Source organism: Pinus tabuliformis, chromosome 3_2 (assembly GCF_031772625.1).
Source record: "Pinus tabuliformis cultivar Carrire ecotype Pingquan chromosome 3_2, CPIR1, whole genome shotgun sequence".
Classification (NCBI taxonomy): domain Eukaryota; kingdom Viridiplantae; phylum Streptophyta; class Pinopsida; order Pinales; family Pinaceae; genus Pinus; species Pinus tabuliformis.
Window position 1 is genome coordinate 1189107400 of NC_142302.1, and position 17713 is coordinate 1189125112.

Consider the following 17713-nt stretch of genomic DNA (forward strand, 5'->3'; position numbering starts at 1 on the left):
ACCTTCGCGCTCATTCAGTTCATTTGTTATTCTCTCGGTCGTTTGTGCTATGTGCTCTCGGTGGTCTTCGCAGCTTCGATCTGGGTTTCATTTCTGTTGTCTTGCTTTACTGGTTCGACACTCGACCTCGAAGTTTTTCCACTGGTCTGGCAAGGTTTGAAACCCTGGTAAGGTTTGCTCCATTCGTGGTCTCCTTCTCGAATGTCGACTGTTATGGTATGCTTGGTATCCAACTTGATATGTCTCCGTCTCTGTGTGTCCTTGTCTCGGTTCATTATCTATGCTTTCCACGAGTCTTACAGTCGTTGTTGGTTGCGTTGTTCCTGGTAATGTTTCTCCAACTCTAAGTTCAATTCCTCTACGAGCCCGACAGAACTGAGGTGGCGAATTCCTTCGGTTCCTCCGCCAATTTATCTGGGTAAGTCCCTCGTTCTATGTTGGATATATGTGCTCCTTTTTTTCTCAGTTGTCTAACGTCTTCAGCTCCTCGTGAGCAGGGAAAAACCTGGAGGAGTGGTTGCAATTATGGCTTTCCTCCGTCAGGTAACCAGATATGTATTGATTGCTTTCTTCAACTTGGGATTCCCCTTTGTTCCATTTCACAAGAACTTATTTCATTTGTCGTTTCTCTTTGCAGGTAGAGCCACCCGAGGGTTTCGGCGCATGGAAACTTGGCCATTCCAATTGACCACGGGTAGTGTCATTTTGCTCGTTAGTTGTTTTCGCTTGGATTTAGTGTTACAACTATAGGGTCGATATATCTTTGGCCTTCGAACCGTTGTATGTATTTGATTCTTCTGCAGTTTGTCACTGTCATTGGGTTATGGTAATGAGTTGAGGACTATGGGGTTTGGCTTCCGCTTGTTATAAGTATGAGTCATATATTTATGAACTGGGTTCGTTCCTTTGTTTCGAACAGAATGTAAATGATCAAAGAATGGGATGACTGTATTTATGTTTTCTATGAATTCAACTCTGGAACTGATTTGGACTATATTTATAAATTCGCATACCTGGTGTTTACAAAATTTGTTTGCTTATCTGGACTTGCAATTTCTGACTTCGTATCGTTTGTTCACATAAATGTTTTTATGTCTGATTGTTTGGTTGAGTCCGCCTATAATCTAGGCATTGTCACTTCTCCTCTGGTTTTGGTTATCTCCTCTTTCATTTTATAACCTGTAGTGGTATAACAACAATCTCCACCAAGTAATTTTACACAAATGATCATACACAGTGTTTGGGATGCTGTAGGGATGAATGTGCATAGAAAATTTATATTTTTCTCCTTTTTATTTCTTTGTCAGTCGAATCCTTGCATTGTGCTTTGTCCCTCTTTTTAATATCAGTTTTCTCAAACTATCACTAACTGCTGTTATTTATGTTCAATTGGTTACATCAGTTATTCCTCATACGGAACTTTTCATGGTCGTCTACAATATTTTCTTTTCATGTTTTTATAATAGTAAATTAACTGCCTGGAAATAATGACTCTAACTAATTCCTACTGTTCCTAATTACAATTTACTACATTAACTTAGGCAACTAAATAAAAGAAGGAAATAATAAAAAAAACAAGTACACTATCCATTCAGTGGATTAACTCCTTCGTCCCCTTCAGAGACCATATCACCTTCACTGTTGTCTTTGCCCTGTCAGCCAGATGCTCCTGCATCAGGCTCCTGGGGTAAGAGAAAGTTATGGCTCCGTGCCATGAGCTCATCCACCGAATAGCCAACCTTTTGTATCTGCGCCGCGTCAAGCCACGAACTGTCCTCCATTGGACGGTCTCTCCACTTGATGAAATATCGTAGATATTCCTTCCTACGTGTCTTCTTGGATATCTAGGTACCGAGAATCCCTTCAATCTCATGGGATTGATTCGAAGGCATATGCCTCATCCAAGAACTGTCTCCAACTTGGGTGTCCCGTTCTGGCCGTACCATACTGTCTTCCTCTGCTTGGGCAGTATATGGGAACAGGTCCACCCCACTGAAAATAGGTGATATGCCTATATCATGTGGTCGCTGAATTTCGTAGGCGTTGGCTGAGAATTTACGAAAGATCTTCCAGGGACCAATTTTTTTAAATTTTAAGTTATTATATGCGCCCTTAGTAAATCGTTCTTTGTGCAAGCATGTGAGGACCTCGTCTCCAACATTAAATTGTACTTCTCTTCGCCTTGAATCTGCTTGCTGTTTATATTTCTGCACACTGTCCTGCAATTTTCATTTTACCTATTCATGTAGTTTTCTCATTGCTTCGGCAAAATCTTCTCCATCTGTGCTTCTCCGCTCCAATTTCCCCAAATCTCGCAATTCATGTATTCCCCGAGGATGCATTGTTGTACAAGATTTGGAATGGGTTGTGTCCGGTGCTACGATTTGGTAAATTGTTATAAGCGAATTCTGCCTGAGCGAGAGCACGATCCCATAACCATGAATTTTCCCCAGTCAGACTCCATAATAAATTCCCAAAACTCCTGTTCACCACTTCCATTTGTCCATCAGTTTGCGGATGATACGCAGAGCTGAAATTCAATTGTGTGCCCAACTTTTTCCACAGGGTGCGCCAAAAGTGTCCTGTGAATTTTACATCCCTGTCAGAAACGATATATCTGGGTAGGCCGTGTAATCTAACAACCTCCATAAAAAACATGTGAGCTACATACATGGCATCACTAGTTTTTCGGCAAGGGATAAAAGGTGCCATTTTTCAAAATCTGTCTACCACCACCATCATTGAGTCATACCACCGCTGTGTTCTAGGCAGTCCCAAGACAAAGTCAATGCTAACTGAGTCCCATGGCCTGCTCGGAACAGGTAGTGGTGTGTAAAGTCCAGTATTCTGACTATGTCCTTTTTCGAGTTGGCAGACTTTACACCTGTTCACATATCGCTGTACATCCCTGCGCATTCTAGGCCAGTGATAAAAGTGTCCGAGCTGCTCCAAAGTTTTGTCTATGCCAAGATGACCGACTAGACCACCACTATGTTTCTCCCGTACAATATTTTCCCTCATCGAACAGTCCGAGATACATAACTATCGACCTCTGAACAATAGTCCTTCCTGCAAATTGTAGTCCAACCATGGACTTGTATTCCTCAACACGGGATTTTGGCAGGCTTCAAAGGCTTCTTTGAAGTTTGTGTTAGTCTAGTACAAATCCTATAGATGTTCGAATCCCATCACCTGTATTCTACTTTCCTGTAAGAGAATAGCTCTCCTGCTCAAGGCATCTGCCACTTTATTGGCTTGCCCGCTAATGTGTTATAACATGAAAGTGAAAATCTACAAGTATTCTACCCATTTGGCGTGCTTATGGTTTAATTTGTGCTGCTGAATCACATACTGCAGTGCTGAATTATCAGAAAATAATACAAAATTGTTGCCCAGCAAGTAGTGTCTCCAATGCTTTAAAGCTTGGACCACAGTATAAAATTCCTTGTCATACGAGGAGTATTTCTGTCTGCTTTCGTTCAGTTTCTCACTAAAGAATGCCACCGGTCTATCTTCCTGACTTAGCACAGCACCAATAGCTGTCCCGCTTGCATCACATCGAACCTGAAAAAGTTTGTTAAAGTCGGGTAGCCTTAAGATTGGCCTCTCTATAATCTTCCGCTTCAAAAGCTGAAAGCTGTCCTCTGCTGCTCTGGTCCAATGAAAAGGCTGACTGGCCTTTTTGATGGTGTCTAGCATCAGCGCACAGATTTCACTGAAGTTCCTAATAAACTTTCGATAAAAACTTGTCAGTTTGTGAAAACTACGTACCTCAAATAAGCTCTTTGGTGACAGCCAATTCATGATTGCCGTAATCTTTTCTGGGTCCATCTTCAATTCATTTTCTGCAATTACAAACCCCAAATAGACCAGTTCCTTCTGCAGGAAAGTACATTTTTTAAAGTTTATCAGCAGTTTGTTCTGCTGTAACTTCTCTAGCACCCTTCGAACATGTTGAAGATGTTCTCCCTTTGTTCTGCTGAAAATCAAAATATCGTCAAGATAAACTATCACAAACTTGCCAATAAATTCTTTTAACATCTCATTCATCAATCTCATAAAAGTACTAGGAGCGTTGCTCAATCCGAATGGCATGACTAGCCACTCGTACAGCCCTTCATTGGTCTTGAAGGTTGTCTTCCACTCATCTCCTTCTCTAATCTTGATTTGATGATATCCACTCTTCAGATCAATTTTCATGAAATAAGCTACCCCGCTAAGACAATCCATCATGTCATCCATTCTAGGTAGGGGAAACCTGTACCGAATAGTGATTTTATTGATAGCTCGTGAATCCGTACACATCCGCCATTCTCCACCCTTCTTGGGTGCGAGTACTATTGGTACCGCACAAGGGCTCAAGATTTCTCTGATCAGTCCCTTATCCAGCAACTCTTGCACCTGTTTACGAATCTCTTCATTATCTTTCGAGCTCATTCTATATGATGCCTTGTTCGATAGGTTTGCTCTAGGTATGAAATTGATATGATGGGTAATGCTCCTCTTGGGAGGCAACTTATCTGGTAAGTCGTCGACTACAATGTCCTTAAATTCTTCTAACAGCTCCTGAATCTCTGTAGGCAATTCTGACTTTTCTGTGTTCAACAACACTGTCTTAGTCCTCCTTACAATCGCATAATTCACCCCGTTTTCCTCGATCTGCTTAACAAACTGTTTTCCTCCCATTAATAATGCTTTTGTTCCGCATGCTTCTATTGTATCCTCCTCTTTGATGGGTGCAAGCGTATGCTTGACTCCATCTTTCACAAATTTGTAACAATTCATCTTCCCATCATGCGTCACCTTCCGATCATACTGCCATGGTCTCCCTAGCAGTATATGGCACACATCCATTGGCACGATATCGCAGACAACCTTGTCCTGGTATTTTCCAATGTGAAATTCAACCTCGCATTGTTCATCAACTAATATTTGGTGGCCTTTCTGTAGCCACGACACCTTGTAAGGTGTGGGATGCTTAAGTCGCTTCAATCCCAGCTTTTCCACCATCTCGGTGGCAACTAAATTATCTGTACTTCCACTGTCTATGATCAATTTACAACACTTTCCATGTGATTTGCAAACTATTCGGAACAGTGCCTTCTATTGGGTCTGCTCAGCCGTCTCATTGGCTAGCTTCAACAATACTTTGTTTAAAACTAAACCCTCTCCTGTTTCTGCCACATTTTCTACCTCCCGGGGTTGTGCTTCAGCTTCCTCAGGCTGCGCAACAAATGCTCCCCTCTGGCTAGTGTGCTCGGCTTCCAGGCATTCAAAGGATCTGTGCCCCCACTTATGGCACCTGTAGCACTGGACATTAGTCCCCCTTCCGTGACCATTTCCTCTTCCCCACTAATATGGCCGACCTCCTCTGGTGCTATCTCCCTTCTCTACTGTCCCTGAAGCTCTGGAGCTACTGCCTTCTTCACTGTTAGTAGTAGTTCTCCCTCTGCTGTAGGAATGTCCCCATCCTCTGCTATTTCCTCGTCCTCTCCTATTATTCTGTTTCCTGTTAATCATCTCTTTAGCCTTTACAGCACTCTAAAAGGCTTCTTCTATATTCCGTGGAGAGAGAATACTGATCTCATCTAGTATTTCTAGCCTTAAGCCATTCACGTATCTCACTATCTTCTCTGGAGTATCATCAGTATAACCAGCCCGCAAGTTTACACAATAAAACTCCTCTATGTATTCCTTTACGGTCATACCTTTCTGTCTTAAATTCTGCACCCATCGATAAAACTCAACCTGATAGTCTTTAGGAAAAAATCTGCCTTTCAGTTTTGCCACCATCCTTAGCCACTTCCTTATCGGTAGCTTGTTCATCCTCTTCCTGTCCGCTTGGACACTATCCCACCATAAAGCAGCGTGTCCTTTTAACTTGGTTGCAGCAAATTTGACTCTTTTGTCGTCACTGATCTCTTCATTTTCAAAAAACTTATCTAACTCACTTACCTAATCCAGCAGAACATCTCCGAATAGACTGCCATCATAGTTAGGGATCTCAGGTTTGGGTTTGTTGCTGGCTAACAGTATCGATCTCAACAGTCTTAACTCTGGGGCTTCTTCTTCTGATCCGTCTGTAGCAGTTACTGCCTCTTCTTCACTGTCATCCCCAAGTTCTGGGTCTCTTCTCCTTCCTGCCTCCATTGCTTCCAAGCGAGTAGTAAGGGCCCTCAATTCTTCCCTCAAGCCCTCGTCTGCTACTGTGCACACACCTCTTCCACGTCCCCGTCTTTGAACCTCCACGTCCCTTTTTTTTCAACTTCCTACTCTGATACCACTTGATGGGGCCAGCCCACGTGATCCTGTAATCAACGCGTTCCACTTGATGGGTGTACAAATAGATAATAATGTTTAATAGAGATTTTTTTGATATATGCAAATTGTTTAACCGCGTTGAATTAAATGAGGGTTCTGGTGATTAGTACGATGGTTTTTGTGTGTTGGACATCTGTCCCTCCTTGGGATTCCATGAGCCCGCCTTGGTATAGGGTTTCACCACCTTCACGCTCATTCGGTTCATTCGTTATTCTCTCGGTCATTTGTGCTATGTGCTCTCAACGGTCTTCGCGGCTTTGATGTGGGTTTCGTTTCTGTTGTCTTGTTTTACTAGTTCGGGACTCGACCTGGAAGTTTTTCCACTCATTCGGCAAGGTTTGAAACCCTGGTAAGGTTTGCTCCATTCGTGGTCTCCTTCTCGAATGTCGACTATTATGGTATGCTTAGTATCCAACTTGGTATGTCTCTGTCTCTGTGCGTCCTTGTCTCGGTTCGTTATCTGTGCTTTCCACGAGTCTTACAATCAGTTGTTGGTTGCGCTGTTCCTGGTAATGTTTCTCCAGCTCCGAGTTTAATTCCTCTACGAGCCCGACAGTACTGAGGTGGTGAATTCCTTCGGTTCCTCTGCCAATTTATCTGGGTAAGTTCACTGTTCTATGTTGGATATATTTGTTCCTTTTTTCTCAGTTGTCTAAAGTCTTCGGCTCCTTGTGAGCAGGGAAAAACCTGGAGGAGTGGTTGCAATTATGCCTTGCCTCCGTCAGGTAACCAGATATGTATTTATTGTTTTCTTCAACTTTCGATTCCCCTTTGTTCCATTTCACAAGAACTCATTTCATTTGTCATTTCTCTTTGTAGGTAGAGCCACCCGAGGGTTTCGACGCATGGAAACTTGGTCGTTCCAATTGACCATGGGTAGTGTCGTTCTGTTCGTTAGTTGTTTTCGCTTGGCTTTAGTGTTACAACTGTAGGGTTGGTATATCTTTGGCCTTCGAGCCGCTGTCTGTATTTGATTCTTCTGTAGTTTGTCACTGTCGTTGGGTTATGGTAATGAGTTGAGGACTATGGGTTTTGGCTTCCGCTTGTTATAAGTATGAGTCATATGTTTATGAACTAGGTTTGTTCCTTTGTTTCGAACAGAATGTAAATGAGCAAAGAATGGGATGAGTGTATTTATGTTTTCTATGAATTCAACTCTGGAACTGATTTGGACTATATTTATAAATTCGCATACCTGGTGTTTACAGAATTTGTTTGCTTATCTGGACTTGCAATTTCTGACTTCGTATCGTTTGTTCACATAAATGATTTTTTGTCTGATTGTTTGGTTGAGTCCACCTGTAATCTGGGCGCTGTCACTTCTCCTCTGGTTTTGGTTATCTCCTCTTTCGTTTTATAACCTGTAGTGGTATAACAACAATCTCCACAAAGTAATTTTACACAAATTATCATACACAGTGTTTGGGACGCTGTAGGGATGAATGTGCACAAAAGATTTATATTTTTCTCCTTTTTATTTCTTTGTCAGTCGAACCCTTACATTGTGCTTTGTCCCTCTTTTTAATATCAATGTTCTCAAACTGTCACTAACTGCTGTTACTTATGTTCAATTGGCTACATCAGTTATTCCTCATACGGAACTTTTCATGGTCGTCTAGCATATTTTCTTTTCATGTTTTTATAACAGTAAATTAACTGTATGGAAACAACGACTCTAACTAATTCTTGTTGTTCCTAATTACAATTTACTACATTAACATAGGAAACTAAATAAAAGAAGGAAATAATAAAAAAAGACAAGTACGTTATCCATTCAGTGAATTAACTCCTCCGTCCCCTTCAGAGACCATATCACCTTCCTGTTGTCTTTGCCCTGTCAGCCAGATGCTCCTGCATCATTTATCCATTTCAAGCCAATGTTGGGAGGAGGTTTCAATTGATTTTATCACAAGTTTACCCAAGTCCAAAGGAAAAAGTGTCATCATGGTGGTAGTTGACAGACTTACCAAGTATGCAAACTTTTTTGCATTATCTCATCCATTTAAAGCCAGTATATTTCTATAGCATTTATGGAAACAATTCAAAAGCTACATGGAAACCCAAAGATTATTGTAAGTGACAGAGATCCCATATTCAGTGGAAATTTTTGGACATAATTATTTTCTTTCCTATGTACTCAGTTAGCTCATAGCTCATCTTATCATCCTTAATCTGATGGGAAAGCTGATATAGTAAACAAATTTTTGGAAGGATATCTTCGTTGATTTCTATTTGATAAACAAACAAAATGGGTTAAATGGTTGCCCCTCACTGAATGGTGGTATAACACTTCCTTCCATACTGCAGCAAAAATGATCCTAGTTATGGCACTTTATGGATATCATCAACCGTCCATCACATCATTTTTAAGAGAAATTTCTAAGCTCCAAGTAGTGGAAGATCATATTGAGCATCAACAACAAGTTCTCAACTCTTAAAGGATAACCCCACTTTGGCACAGAATATAATGAAACAACAGGCAGGTCAACATTGTAGCGAAATAAGTTTTGATGTAGGTGAGTGAGTATTCCTACGACTAAAACCATATAAACAAATGTCCCTCAATCAATTTAAGAAGGATAGTAAATTATCACCAAAGTATTATGGTCCATACAAGGTGTTGCAAAAGATTGGTACTACGGCATACAAATTGGAGCTTCCTGTAGCTTCCCGAGTGCACCCAGTTTTCCATGTTTCATCTTTAAAGAAGGTTATATGTGACAAGTTCCTAGTTCAAACAATATTGTCAGAACATGACGAGGAAGGAAAAATCATATTGGAACCTAAGGTAGTCACAGAAGCAAGAACTCGACAGCTACGAAATCGATCAATTTCAGAGTAACTCATCAAGTGGAAGAACTTACCCGATGAAGATTCCACATGGGAGGATGCAAATTTTATACAGAAGCATCCAGAACTACTCAAGCATTGAGGACAACACTTTTTTGAAGGAGAGGGGCATGTTAGGTCCCTATAATAGTAGTGATTCCCCCATTACTATTGTCATTGTAGCCCTTATTGTTATTATTGTGGCCCTATTGTTCCCATATTGTTATTAGTGTGCCTTGTAGAACGCCACTATTGTTATTGTTGTGCCCTTATATTATTATTATTATGTCAGCTTTAATTATTTTGTGACCCCTTAGACTCCTATATATATAAAGGAGGTTTAGTCATTTGTATCATCAAATAATTGTTTATTTGTGTAATGTAAAGGAGGTTTCCCCCTCGAAGAGGTTGATTTTGAAGTCGTTGTTCTATTTTTTCTATCTTTTTGTTAGTTGGTTCATAACACTATCTTTCTACCATAAATTCATACTCCTTAAAATTTACACATGAATATTTGTAATTTTCATGTAGTTATTAAACACACAGTCTAATACAACAAGAATGTCATTTAAGGAAAATTTTAGTAGCGAAATTTCGCAATTGGGCTATTTTTTAGACATTTTATGAAAACAATATTCACCAATTTGGTTAAAAATTCATCTATTTTTTACATATATGATTGAATGGATGATATTCACTGAAACATTACCAATTATAATAGTAAATTACATGTCTTTTATTGAATTTTTGCCAACATTATATACATATTATTTTTTCAAACTAGAATAGTCACCTACAATACTATTTATAGGAAAATATTTAAATCCTTAAAAAATACCCTAGGACTCGTTTGTTTCACAACAATTGTATGTATAGTTCTTCTTCACTAGGATTATTCTACCTTAGTTGCATCTTTCTATTTTATGTTCTCACCCACCTTTTTTCTAGTTTCCATGGTTGGTTCTTGCTAACGGTTCCTATTCAAACCCTTAAACAATGTCTTATGTCATGATGCCTCTAGATTTCTTGAAAACGAATAGTCCATATACACACATATACAAATTTTTTCATTGAAAATAGGTTAGAAACATTCATCCATTCATTTACTTAAAACATAAAGGGAAACACTAAGAGTTACACTTAGATTTCTTACTTAAAACCACTCATAGCTCTAAACTACATAGTGAATGAATTTAACGTAGATTAATTTCTAGGTTGTTGTATATATTTATGTAGGAAATCCTTGAAAATATATAAGGATTTCACGTTCCTCGAAACCATGAACAACGCATTTTAGCAGTTCTCCCTGATCTCTACTACTTTCTACTAAAATAAAAAATTAGTAGTTCTTTTGCAATTCACACCTCCTTGACCCTTAACATTGTTCTACTAATTTCTAGTTATAGGTACAATATTTCTCTCTCGTTTTCCTTTCATTAATTCAGTCTTCGTTTAACTTCCACGATCCCATTTAAATCAGTTCCACTCCATGAAATTTATCTCTAGCCATGAATTTTCTTGGTGGTCTATGCAACCAATAGTTCAATTATAGTAAAAAGAGGATGATTCTTCTTTTGTTCTTATCCTTTCTTGGGCATAATTTATTCCAATTGTTTTCCTAACAGTTAAGAGTATCTCACATGATAACCTTTAATGTATTTTCAAGAATGATAACACAAAAAATCATTTTTTTAAAATAACTATTTACATTATTACATCATATTACTTACTTTTCGCACTTTCACTTTTCAGCCACATGTTTGATAAAAGCCATAAAAATAAATTTCCAAGGGGTATTAGAGTCACTTATACATGTAATATTATATTGTTACCTGTACTTGGTTCTATAAGTATATATCTTCTTTCCTTTGAAAGGCATATCTTTAATTTACCTCGAAGACCTCGCTTATTCTTGTTTCATGATATAGTTAGCTAGTTTAATGTTCTTACTTTACACTACTCTTATGTAATTTTTCATATTATTTTACCCTATGGTACGTAACTTGTTTTTGAAACAATGGGTATAAGAATGTAGCAAATGCCCCTTCCCATAATGTCGCATGATTATGTTTACGTAGGTGATACATCCCTTGTGTTTTGAGTGTGTATTGGACCCCTTCCGCGTGATCCTTTCGTGCATGAATTTAACATTTGGTTATGGCCTTGCCTTGGTTTCATTTAGGATTGAGTTATAATATAAATGGGTTCCTATACATGCATTCCTTGACATTTAACTTAAGTAATGACTCGAACTATATGTGAGCTATATCAACGCTAACATGCATGTGAAAGTTATAACGGTGCACAGATAAAATGGCGAAACCTCACCCCTTCTCATGTTAACTAGCAAAGAAGAAATGATGGTGACTAGGGGTGAGCTAGCCCCATTCCCTTGCCCATGGCAGCATTCCCTCGTGGAGCTCTACTGTTGTACCTCTGTAAACCCTTAGTGATGAAAACAAAAACAACTTGTTACAATGGCCTTCAAGAATCATTTTTGGTAGCTTACCTACAAGTATTCCTCTTTATGTTGCATTGACAAGCTTATTTCATTTGATTTATCTCTTTTACCTTTATGCGATGGACATTTCCTTCCTAAATCTCTACATTTCATAATAACCATTTTCCATGGTTTCCTTAGGACATTGACCTCGGTTTTCTCATTCTTAATTTGCATCCTTGCACATAAATTATGATGTTTTGTTTCTTGCATGTTAAAACCCATGGAGATTTCGGTGTTTTCCTTCAGTTTGCTGAAGCCCTCATACTTCAAGAGTTTCTCCTTTACCTTTGAGTTTGGAAAATAGAAAAATTTGGGTGATGACTAGAGAATTCAGCAAAGAATGTGCTACGCAGATTTGGTTCTTTTGAACCCACTCTTGTGCTTTATGAACTTTAGGAGACATGAGAAATTCGCTATTAAATCATTTTAAACTAGTGCTTTTTTTCTAATAAAGAGATTTAGGGATTTTCTTCAAAATAATTTTAGTTATTCTGAAAACTCAAGCTTTCGTTCTCCATGTTCATTCGTTACAATTTTTAATTTAGAATGGAGGATATATGAACAATAGGCCTAGTCCTATATGAGTCTTCCCTTTTTACTACACATTCATAGAACATGCAAGTGAATACTTTTGTTTACCCCTTTCGGACTTTGGTGCATATTTACTAACCTCCCTATTATTAATAACTAATTGAATGTGTCGACTTTCCTTGGCTTTCAAATGCGGCTGTTTATGCCGGCTAAGTCTAAACATAATTGATACCATCTAAAAATTTATTAAACATTGATATGAGTGCCTTAAGATTTATGTTCTCATTTGGAATTTATGAAATTTCCTTTCGAATATTTTTGTGTAGAATATAAACCACTTGAGTTGTATTCTTTTATCCTTGAGGGAATTGGATAATATTTCAGTAGTTGGTTATTTATGATAGTTGGTTATTTATGATTACACACTTAATGTAATTTGGTTTCCAACCTTTTCTTTTATGATAAATGTGTAATTTCAAGATTTGTCTTTTAAAATTCTTTGCTTTCTCTCTTTATTATATGTATATTGATACTAGTGTATATCCATCTAATAAATATGGATAGACCTAAGCGTAGAAAGAAGAGTTATGGTTCCTAGATTTTAGGACTTTGAAGGTTTCTAAAGGACTTGTCACTTAACAGGAATTGGCACTTAAAGAATGTTTTGAAAGATCTTTAAAGTTTTTCCAGAGTTATTCTTAAACCACACTAACCATGCAACAATAGTTTCATACTTATATATATATATATATATATATATATATTCATTCTATTATGGAATCATACTTAGGTCTATTAGAAAAATATTATATACGACAGATAAATGCAAGACATATAATATGCAGAAAAACACAAACACATAAAACTAGAGAGACACAGATATATGTGGTTTACCCAGTTTGGGCTACGTCCACCCCAAACAGCCAGTCCTTCCTTTCTATTATCCAGCAAAATGAAGAGACACAACCTACAACAGATCTACTATAATATCCTCTGCTTTCTCTCATAGTCTCACCTCTCTGTTTTTCGCTCTGAGAATACACATATATTCCATAACCTCAATACAATACCCTCATACAAAGAGAGGGGTTGCCTTCTAGGGTAAAAAACCCTAAACTAAACATAAATTCTACCATGAGATCATCCACCTAATGAATGGCCCAGATTGACTAGAAATTACTATACTTTTACAAGGCAATTTTACATATGTTTTTAGCTTCAGGAGTGTTACCCCTGAAACCCCCGCCACGGGACCGCTGCCCCCAGCCCCAGCCGAGGGGGCGGCGGGGACAAGTCCCCCCCGCATGGAGGGGTATACAATCTTCCTGGGGTATACATCCGGCTAAAACAAAGATCTCTAAATTAGGATGATAATCATGCTCCACACCCAACAAGGTCAAATATTTTTCTCTCTCTAAAGGACTCATAATTTCATTGTAAGATTGGCTTTCCTTTTTCTAAGATTTAGAAAGAATGCCTTCTTTACCATATAATAGACACATGTTAGACGCATTTTCTCTTATAATTTATTTTATACAGATTCATTTCTATAAGATTCACTATTACATTATTAACCTTCTTTCTTTAATAACCACATTATTAAATCTATAGATGCTTGCAACCACTTTTGTCACATGCTTAAAAAAAAAAAAAAATAGAATTTGGCATATTTCAATCTCAACTTCATATAAAATAACTCAACGACTCATTTGAATCTCTAAAAATATAATAGGAGCTACCACGCTGCTCTGAACCAATGAACTGTCATCTTAGTAGTTCTGTCTCAGCTCTTGAGCCCTAGGTCTGTCATCTTAGTAGTTCCCTCTGAGCTCTTGAGCTCTAGACTCCTTTTCTGCTAGGAAGCAAATAAACAATATTTCAAAGTTTCATCTCCTCAAGCCCTAAGTCCTACAAATTCTTGCTCAGCTTCTTCTCTATAGAGGTCTAGTGTTTATGTGCCATTGGTATCTTGTATTTGAATTTAGATTGCTTTTTTATACCATTGGTATCTTCTATTTGAATTTAGGTTGTCTTTATCTGGCAGAATCTTCTTTTTACATGATCTTTACCCATGAAATCTATTTGTAGACATGATAAGTCTAGTGGCCATAGAAAAAAGGACCACCCCTTTTTCTAAACTTGAGGATTTTATGTGTCTATATTTCTGTCATTTCTTAGACCATAACTACTGCTAATTATTTCCTAAAAGTGGGGAGTCTGACTACTCATGCGGTGAATCCTATTATCTTTCCAAATAAACAAATAAACTAAATAATATTTTATTCACTACAATATATTAACATTTACATTTGTAAATTCACTTTAGTCTTAGTAGCTCCTATTATCTTTCAAAATAAACAAATAAATGAAATAATAATTTATTCATTACAATATATTAACATTTACATCTACCAATCCACTTTAGTCTTAACTTCACAACCAACGATATTCACAAGTAATTATAAATAATAATATTTGCAAAAAAAATACCAAAAGTATCACATTGAACCTAATTCATTTTTATATAATAACAAATTAACATTATTCATTTTCATATTTTTATTATAAAACAAGTTAATTTTTAATTTAATTAATATATCATTTTTATTTTAAAAAGTGAATACCCTAATTACCTATTAAAGATTGAAGAAATTACTAAACTCACTCGTAATTTACACAACTCATTCATTCTCCAATGTCTGGACACAATAATATTTTATATTTTAAATTTATATAAATAAAATTCAACCTTTAACATGCGAACTTTATAAATGTATTTAAATATAAATTTATAATTATTTAATTAATATTTTTCATTAAAATATTTATTTTTCCAATTATAAAAATATATTAACTTGTAATATAAATATCTTATAATCTACTTGAACTAAATGTATTTAAAAATAATTTTACAATTATTTTATTAATATTTTTGATTAAAATATTTATTTTTCTAACTAATAATAATAAAAATATATGAAACGTGATCGGAATAACTTATGGAATCAAAATTACGTACGTACTGGTGAACGTCATATCCAGGGCGGCCTGACCCATGAAAGCTAATGTATGCCTCAGGAATTCATATTTTAAGACTGTAGAACTATAAATAATTTGGTTTTGTTCATGGTTTCCACCGGCATTTAGTTTTGTTGATGCTTCACTAGTGCCTGGTCTGCCCATCGATTGGTCTACCTCCACTCCATCAATCGCTCGTTCTAACGAAGTGATTACGAAATTTAAACACTTATACAAGCGCAAAACAGGGCCGATCTCACCGAAGATAGGAAAATTTTTAATATACATTTACTGTTCGGGATCTTCGGTACGTATACACGCTCTATCCACTTTAATTTCTTGGTTCCAAGAAGTTTGTTTCAGGCTTCTTAATGTTTAATTTGTTATTTCATGACAGGCAACATCACTGCCCTGATACTCTTCTTAGTTCCTTTGTGAGTTTTCCCAACTTATGTCGTCATTTAATGAGAAAACTTATTGATGCACATATAATTCATAATTGTTCTAGTTTATGATCCGACTGGTACTGTGCAGAATTACGTTCTGGAAGATTATTCAGAAAAAATCGACCGAACAGTTCTCTGGATTTCCGTATGTTTCCACGCTTCTGAATTGCTTACTTTCTGCATGGTATGGCATGCCGTTTGTATCACCCAATAATCTTCTAATGAGCACGGTTAACGGAACTGGGGCCGTCATAGAATTCTTCTACGCAGTTGTGTTCATCTGCTATATTCGCGACAAGAAATACAGGGTAAGTATAGTATTGATTAATAAATTTGTTTCCGAGCAGGGTGATCCCTATTTGAATGACGGTGGATGAAACAGGGGAAGATATTTGGCCTTCTGGTAGCTGTTCTCAGTTTTTTCGCAATGGTCGTCCTGGTATCGCTCTTGGCAATGCGCGGACAAGTTAGGAGGTTATTTTGCGGCTTCGTTTGCGCCATCTTCTCCATCTGCATGTACGGGTCTCCTCTGTCAGTAATGGTAAATCTCTCTACTTCCTCTTTAGCAAAACCAAATTTGAGTGAGCATTGTTTAAGTCAGCATAACGGTCAAGAGAATGCGGTTTTTTTCAACAATTTACATTTATGCCTTAGTATGATATGTGAAGTGACCCGAAGGCGATTTCGATGGTGTGCAGAGGTTGGTGATTAAGACGAAGAGCGTAAAGTATATGCCGTTCTTCCTGTCTCTCTTTGTCTTCCTATGCGGCACCTCCTGGTTCATATTCGGCCTCTTGGGAAACGATCCATTCGTTTATGTAGGTTTAACAATACTTACAATAGATGATAAATATATTTGCACGACAATTATAAACATTCACCTTTTGGGTATCTTCGATAAACAATTTTCTGTTTCATGATTGAATAACCTTCATCATAAAGATCTTTTACAAAAGTAAAAATTGTACAACAAAATAAAATAGTTAAGTATTGAAATTACTTGTCTGCGAACATCATTAAACATGACTGCATAGCATGATCGAAATCAAAACTGTAGATATAATATTTTTAATTCAGTGTATTATCCTTTAAAATCTACAAGTAACAAAGTATGAAGTAAATATTTTTAAGCATTACACGTTCAGTACTCTATTATAGGCTTTTACCTGCAATCTTTACCGTTGCAACCTAAAATTCTTATAAAACCCGAATTTAGATAACTCTATTCTAGTGTAACTCTATGTTAGCTCTGTATTTATGAGATGGAGGTGTTAAATTTTTCAATGGTTTTATGGATCCACAGGTACCAAATGGGTCTGGAAGTGCCCTCGGAGCATTGCAGTTGATTCTGTATGTTATTTACAAAGACTGGAAGAATACGAACAATGACAGTGCTACATCGTCTCCTCCTCCAGAAAAGGAGGCAAAGGTACATGGCGTTGATCAAATGAGCGATGTGGAAAAGGGATCTTATGGGCAGGCAAAAGCGGATGGTGCTCCTGCTTCTCAAGTAAAAGTTTTGAATGAAAATCATACCGGAGTATCAAGCATAAATGGAAATCATACTTGATACGTTGAGTAAACATTAGCGTCATCAATTGTTCCATTTGAGATTATTAACTGTAGAATTTTTCAAATGAGGAAATGTTTGGACTTCTGTTTGGGTTCTAATACCAGTAAGTTCTTTCTTATTCATAACAGTGACATATATATAGAGATATAAACACTGGAAAAGATTTATATTGGAATCAATTTTAATCTGAACTCTGTATTATTATAGGGGCGATTCCATATCACCCTTCCATATTAATAAAGGTATTTTGTTTTGGCTGAGATGGTCATTGTGTTACCTAGCCTAATTTTTTTTTGAAGAATATCTAGATAACAATCGTGTTCTTTCTCAGCATATTTCTATTGGGTATATACAAGTGGTACAAGTGATGATTGCATTTTCTATTGGGTATCATACAAGTGGTACAAGTGTTATCATAGCAAGTGATATAAGTGATGATTGCATCTAAGGGGTTGGTAGTAGGTGTTGGTAGTAGGTGGTCACAAAAATTGA

At 37.1% G+C, this 17713-nt stretch overlaps 1 protein-coding gene across 1 annotated transcript; it reads left to right on the plus strand.

Annotated features, from left to right (window-relative positions):
* The first annotated feature begins 7429 nt into the window (after positions 1-7429).
* Positions 7430-17218, plus strand: LOC149184973 (bidirectional sugar transporter SWEET1-like). The gene is made up of 7 exons (XM_089415502.1): positions 7430-7572; positions 15451-15509; positions 15600-15636; positions 15737-15956; positions 16031-16189; positions 16347-16466; positions 16952-17218. Exons 1-7 carry the CDS (start codon positions 7430-7432, stop codon positions 17216-17218), a joined length of 1005 nt encoding a protein of 334 aa, XP_089271628.1.
* The last annotated feature ends 495 nt before the right edge of the window (positions 17219-17713 follow it).

Bases quoted from the DNA above. Each gene is read 5' to 3' on its own strand.
- LOC149184973 (XM_089415502.1), top strand. From the start codon at position 7,430: ATGAGCAAAGAATGGGATGAGTGTATTTATGTTTTCTATGAATTCAAC. The intron at 7,573-15,450 runs GTTTGTTCACAT...AGCGCAAAACAG, and splicing joins GCAATTTCTGACTTCGTATC to GGCCGATCTCACCGAAGATA. The intron at 16,467-16,951 runs GTAGGTTTAACA...ATGGATCCACAG, and splicing joins GAAACGATCCATTCGTTTAT to GTACCAAATGGGTCTGGAAG.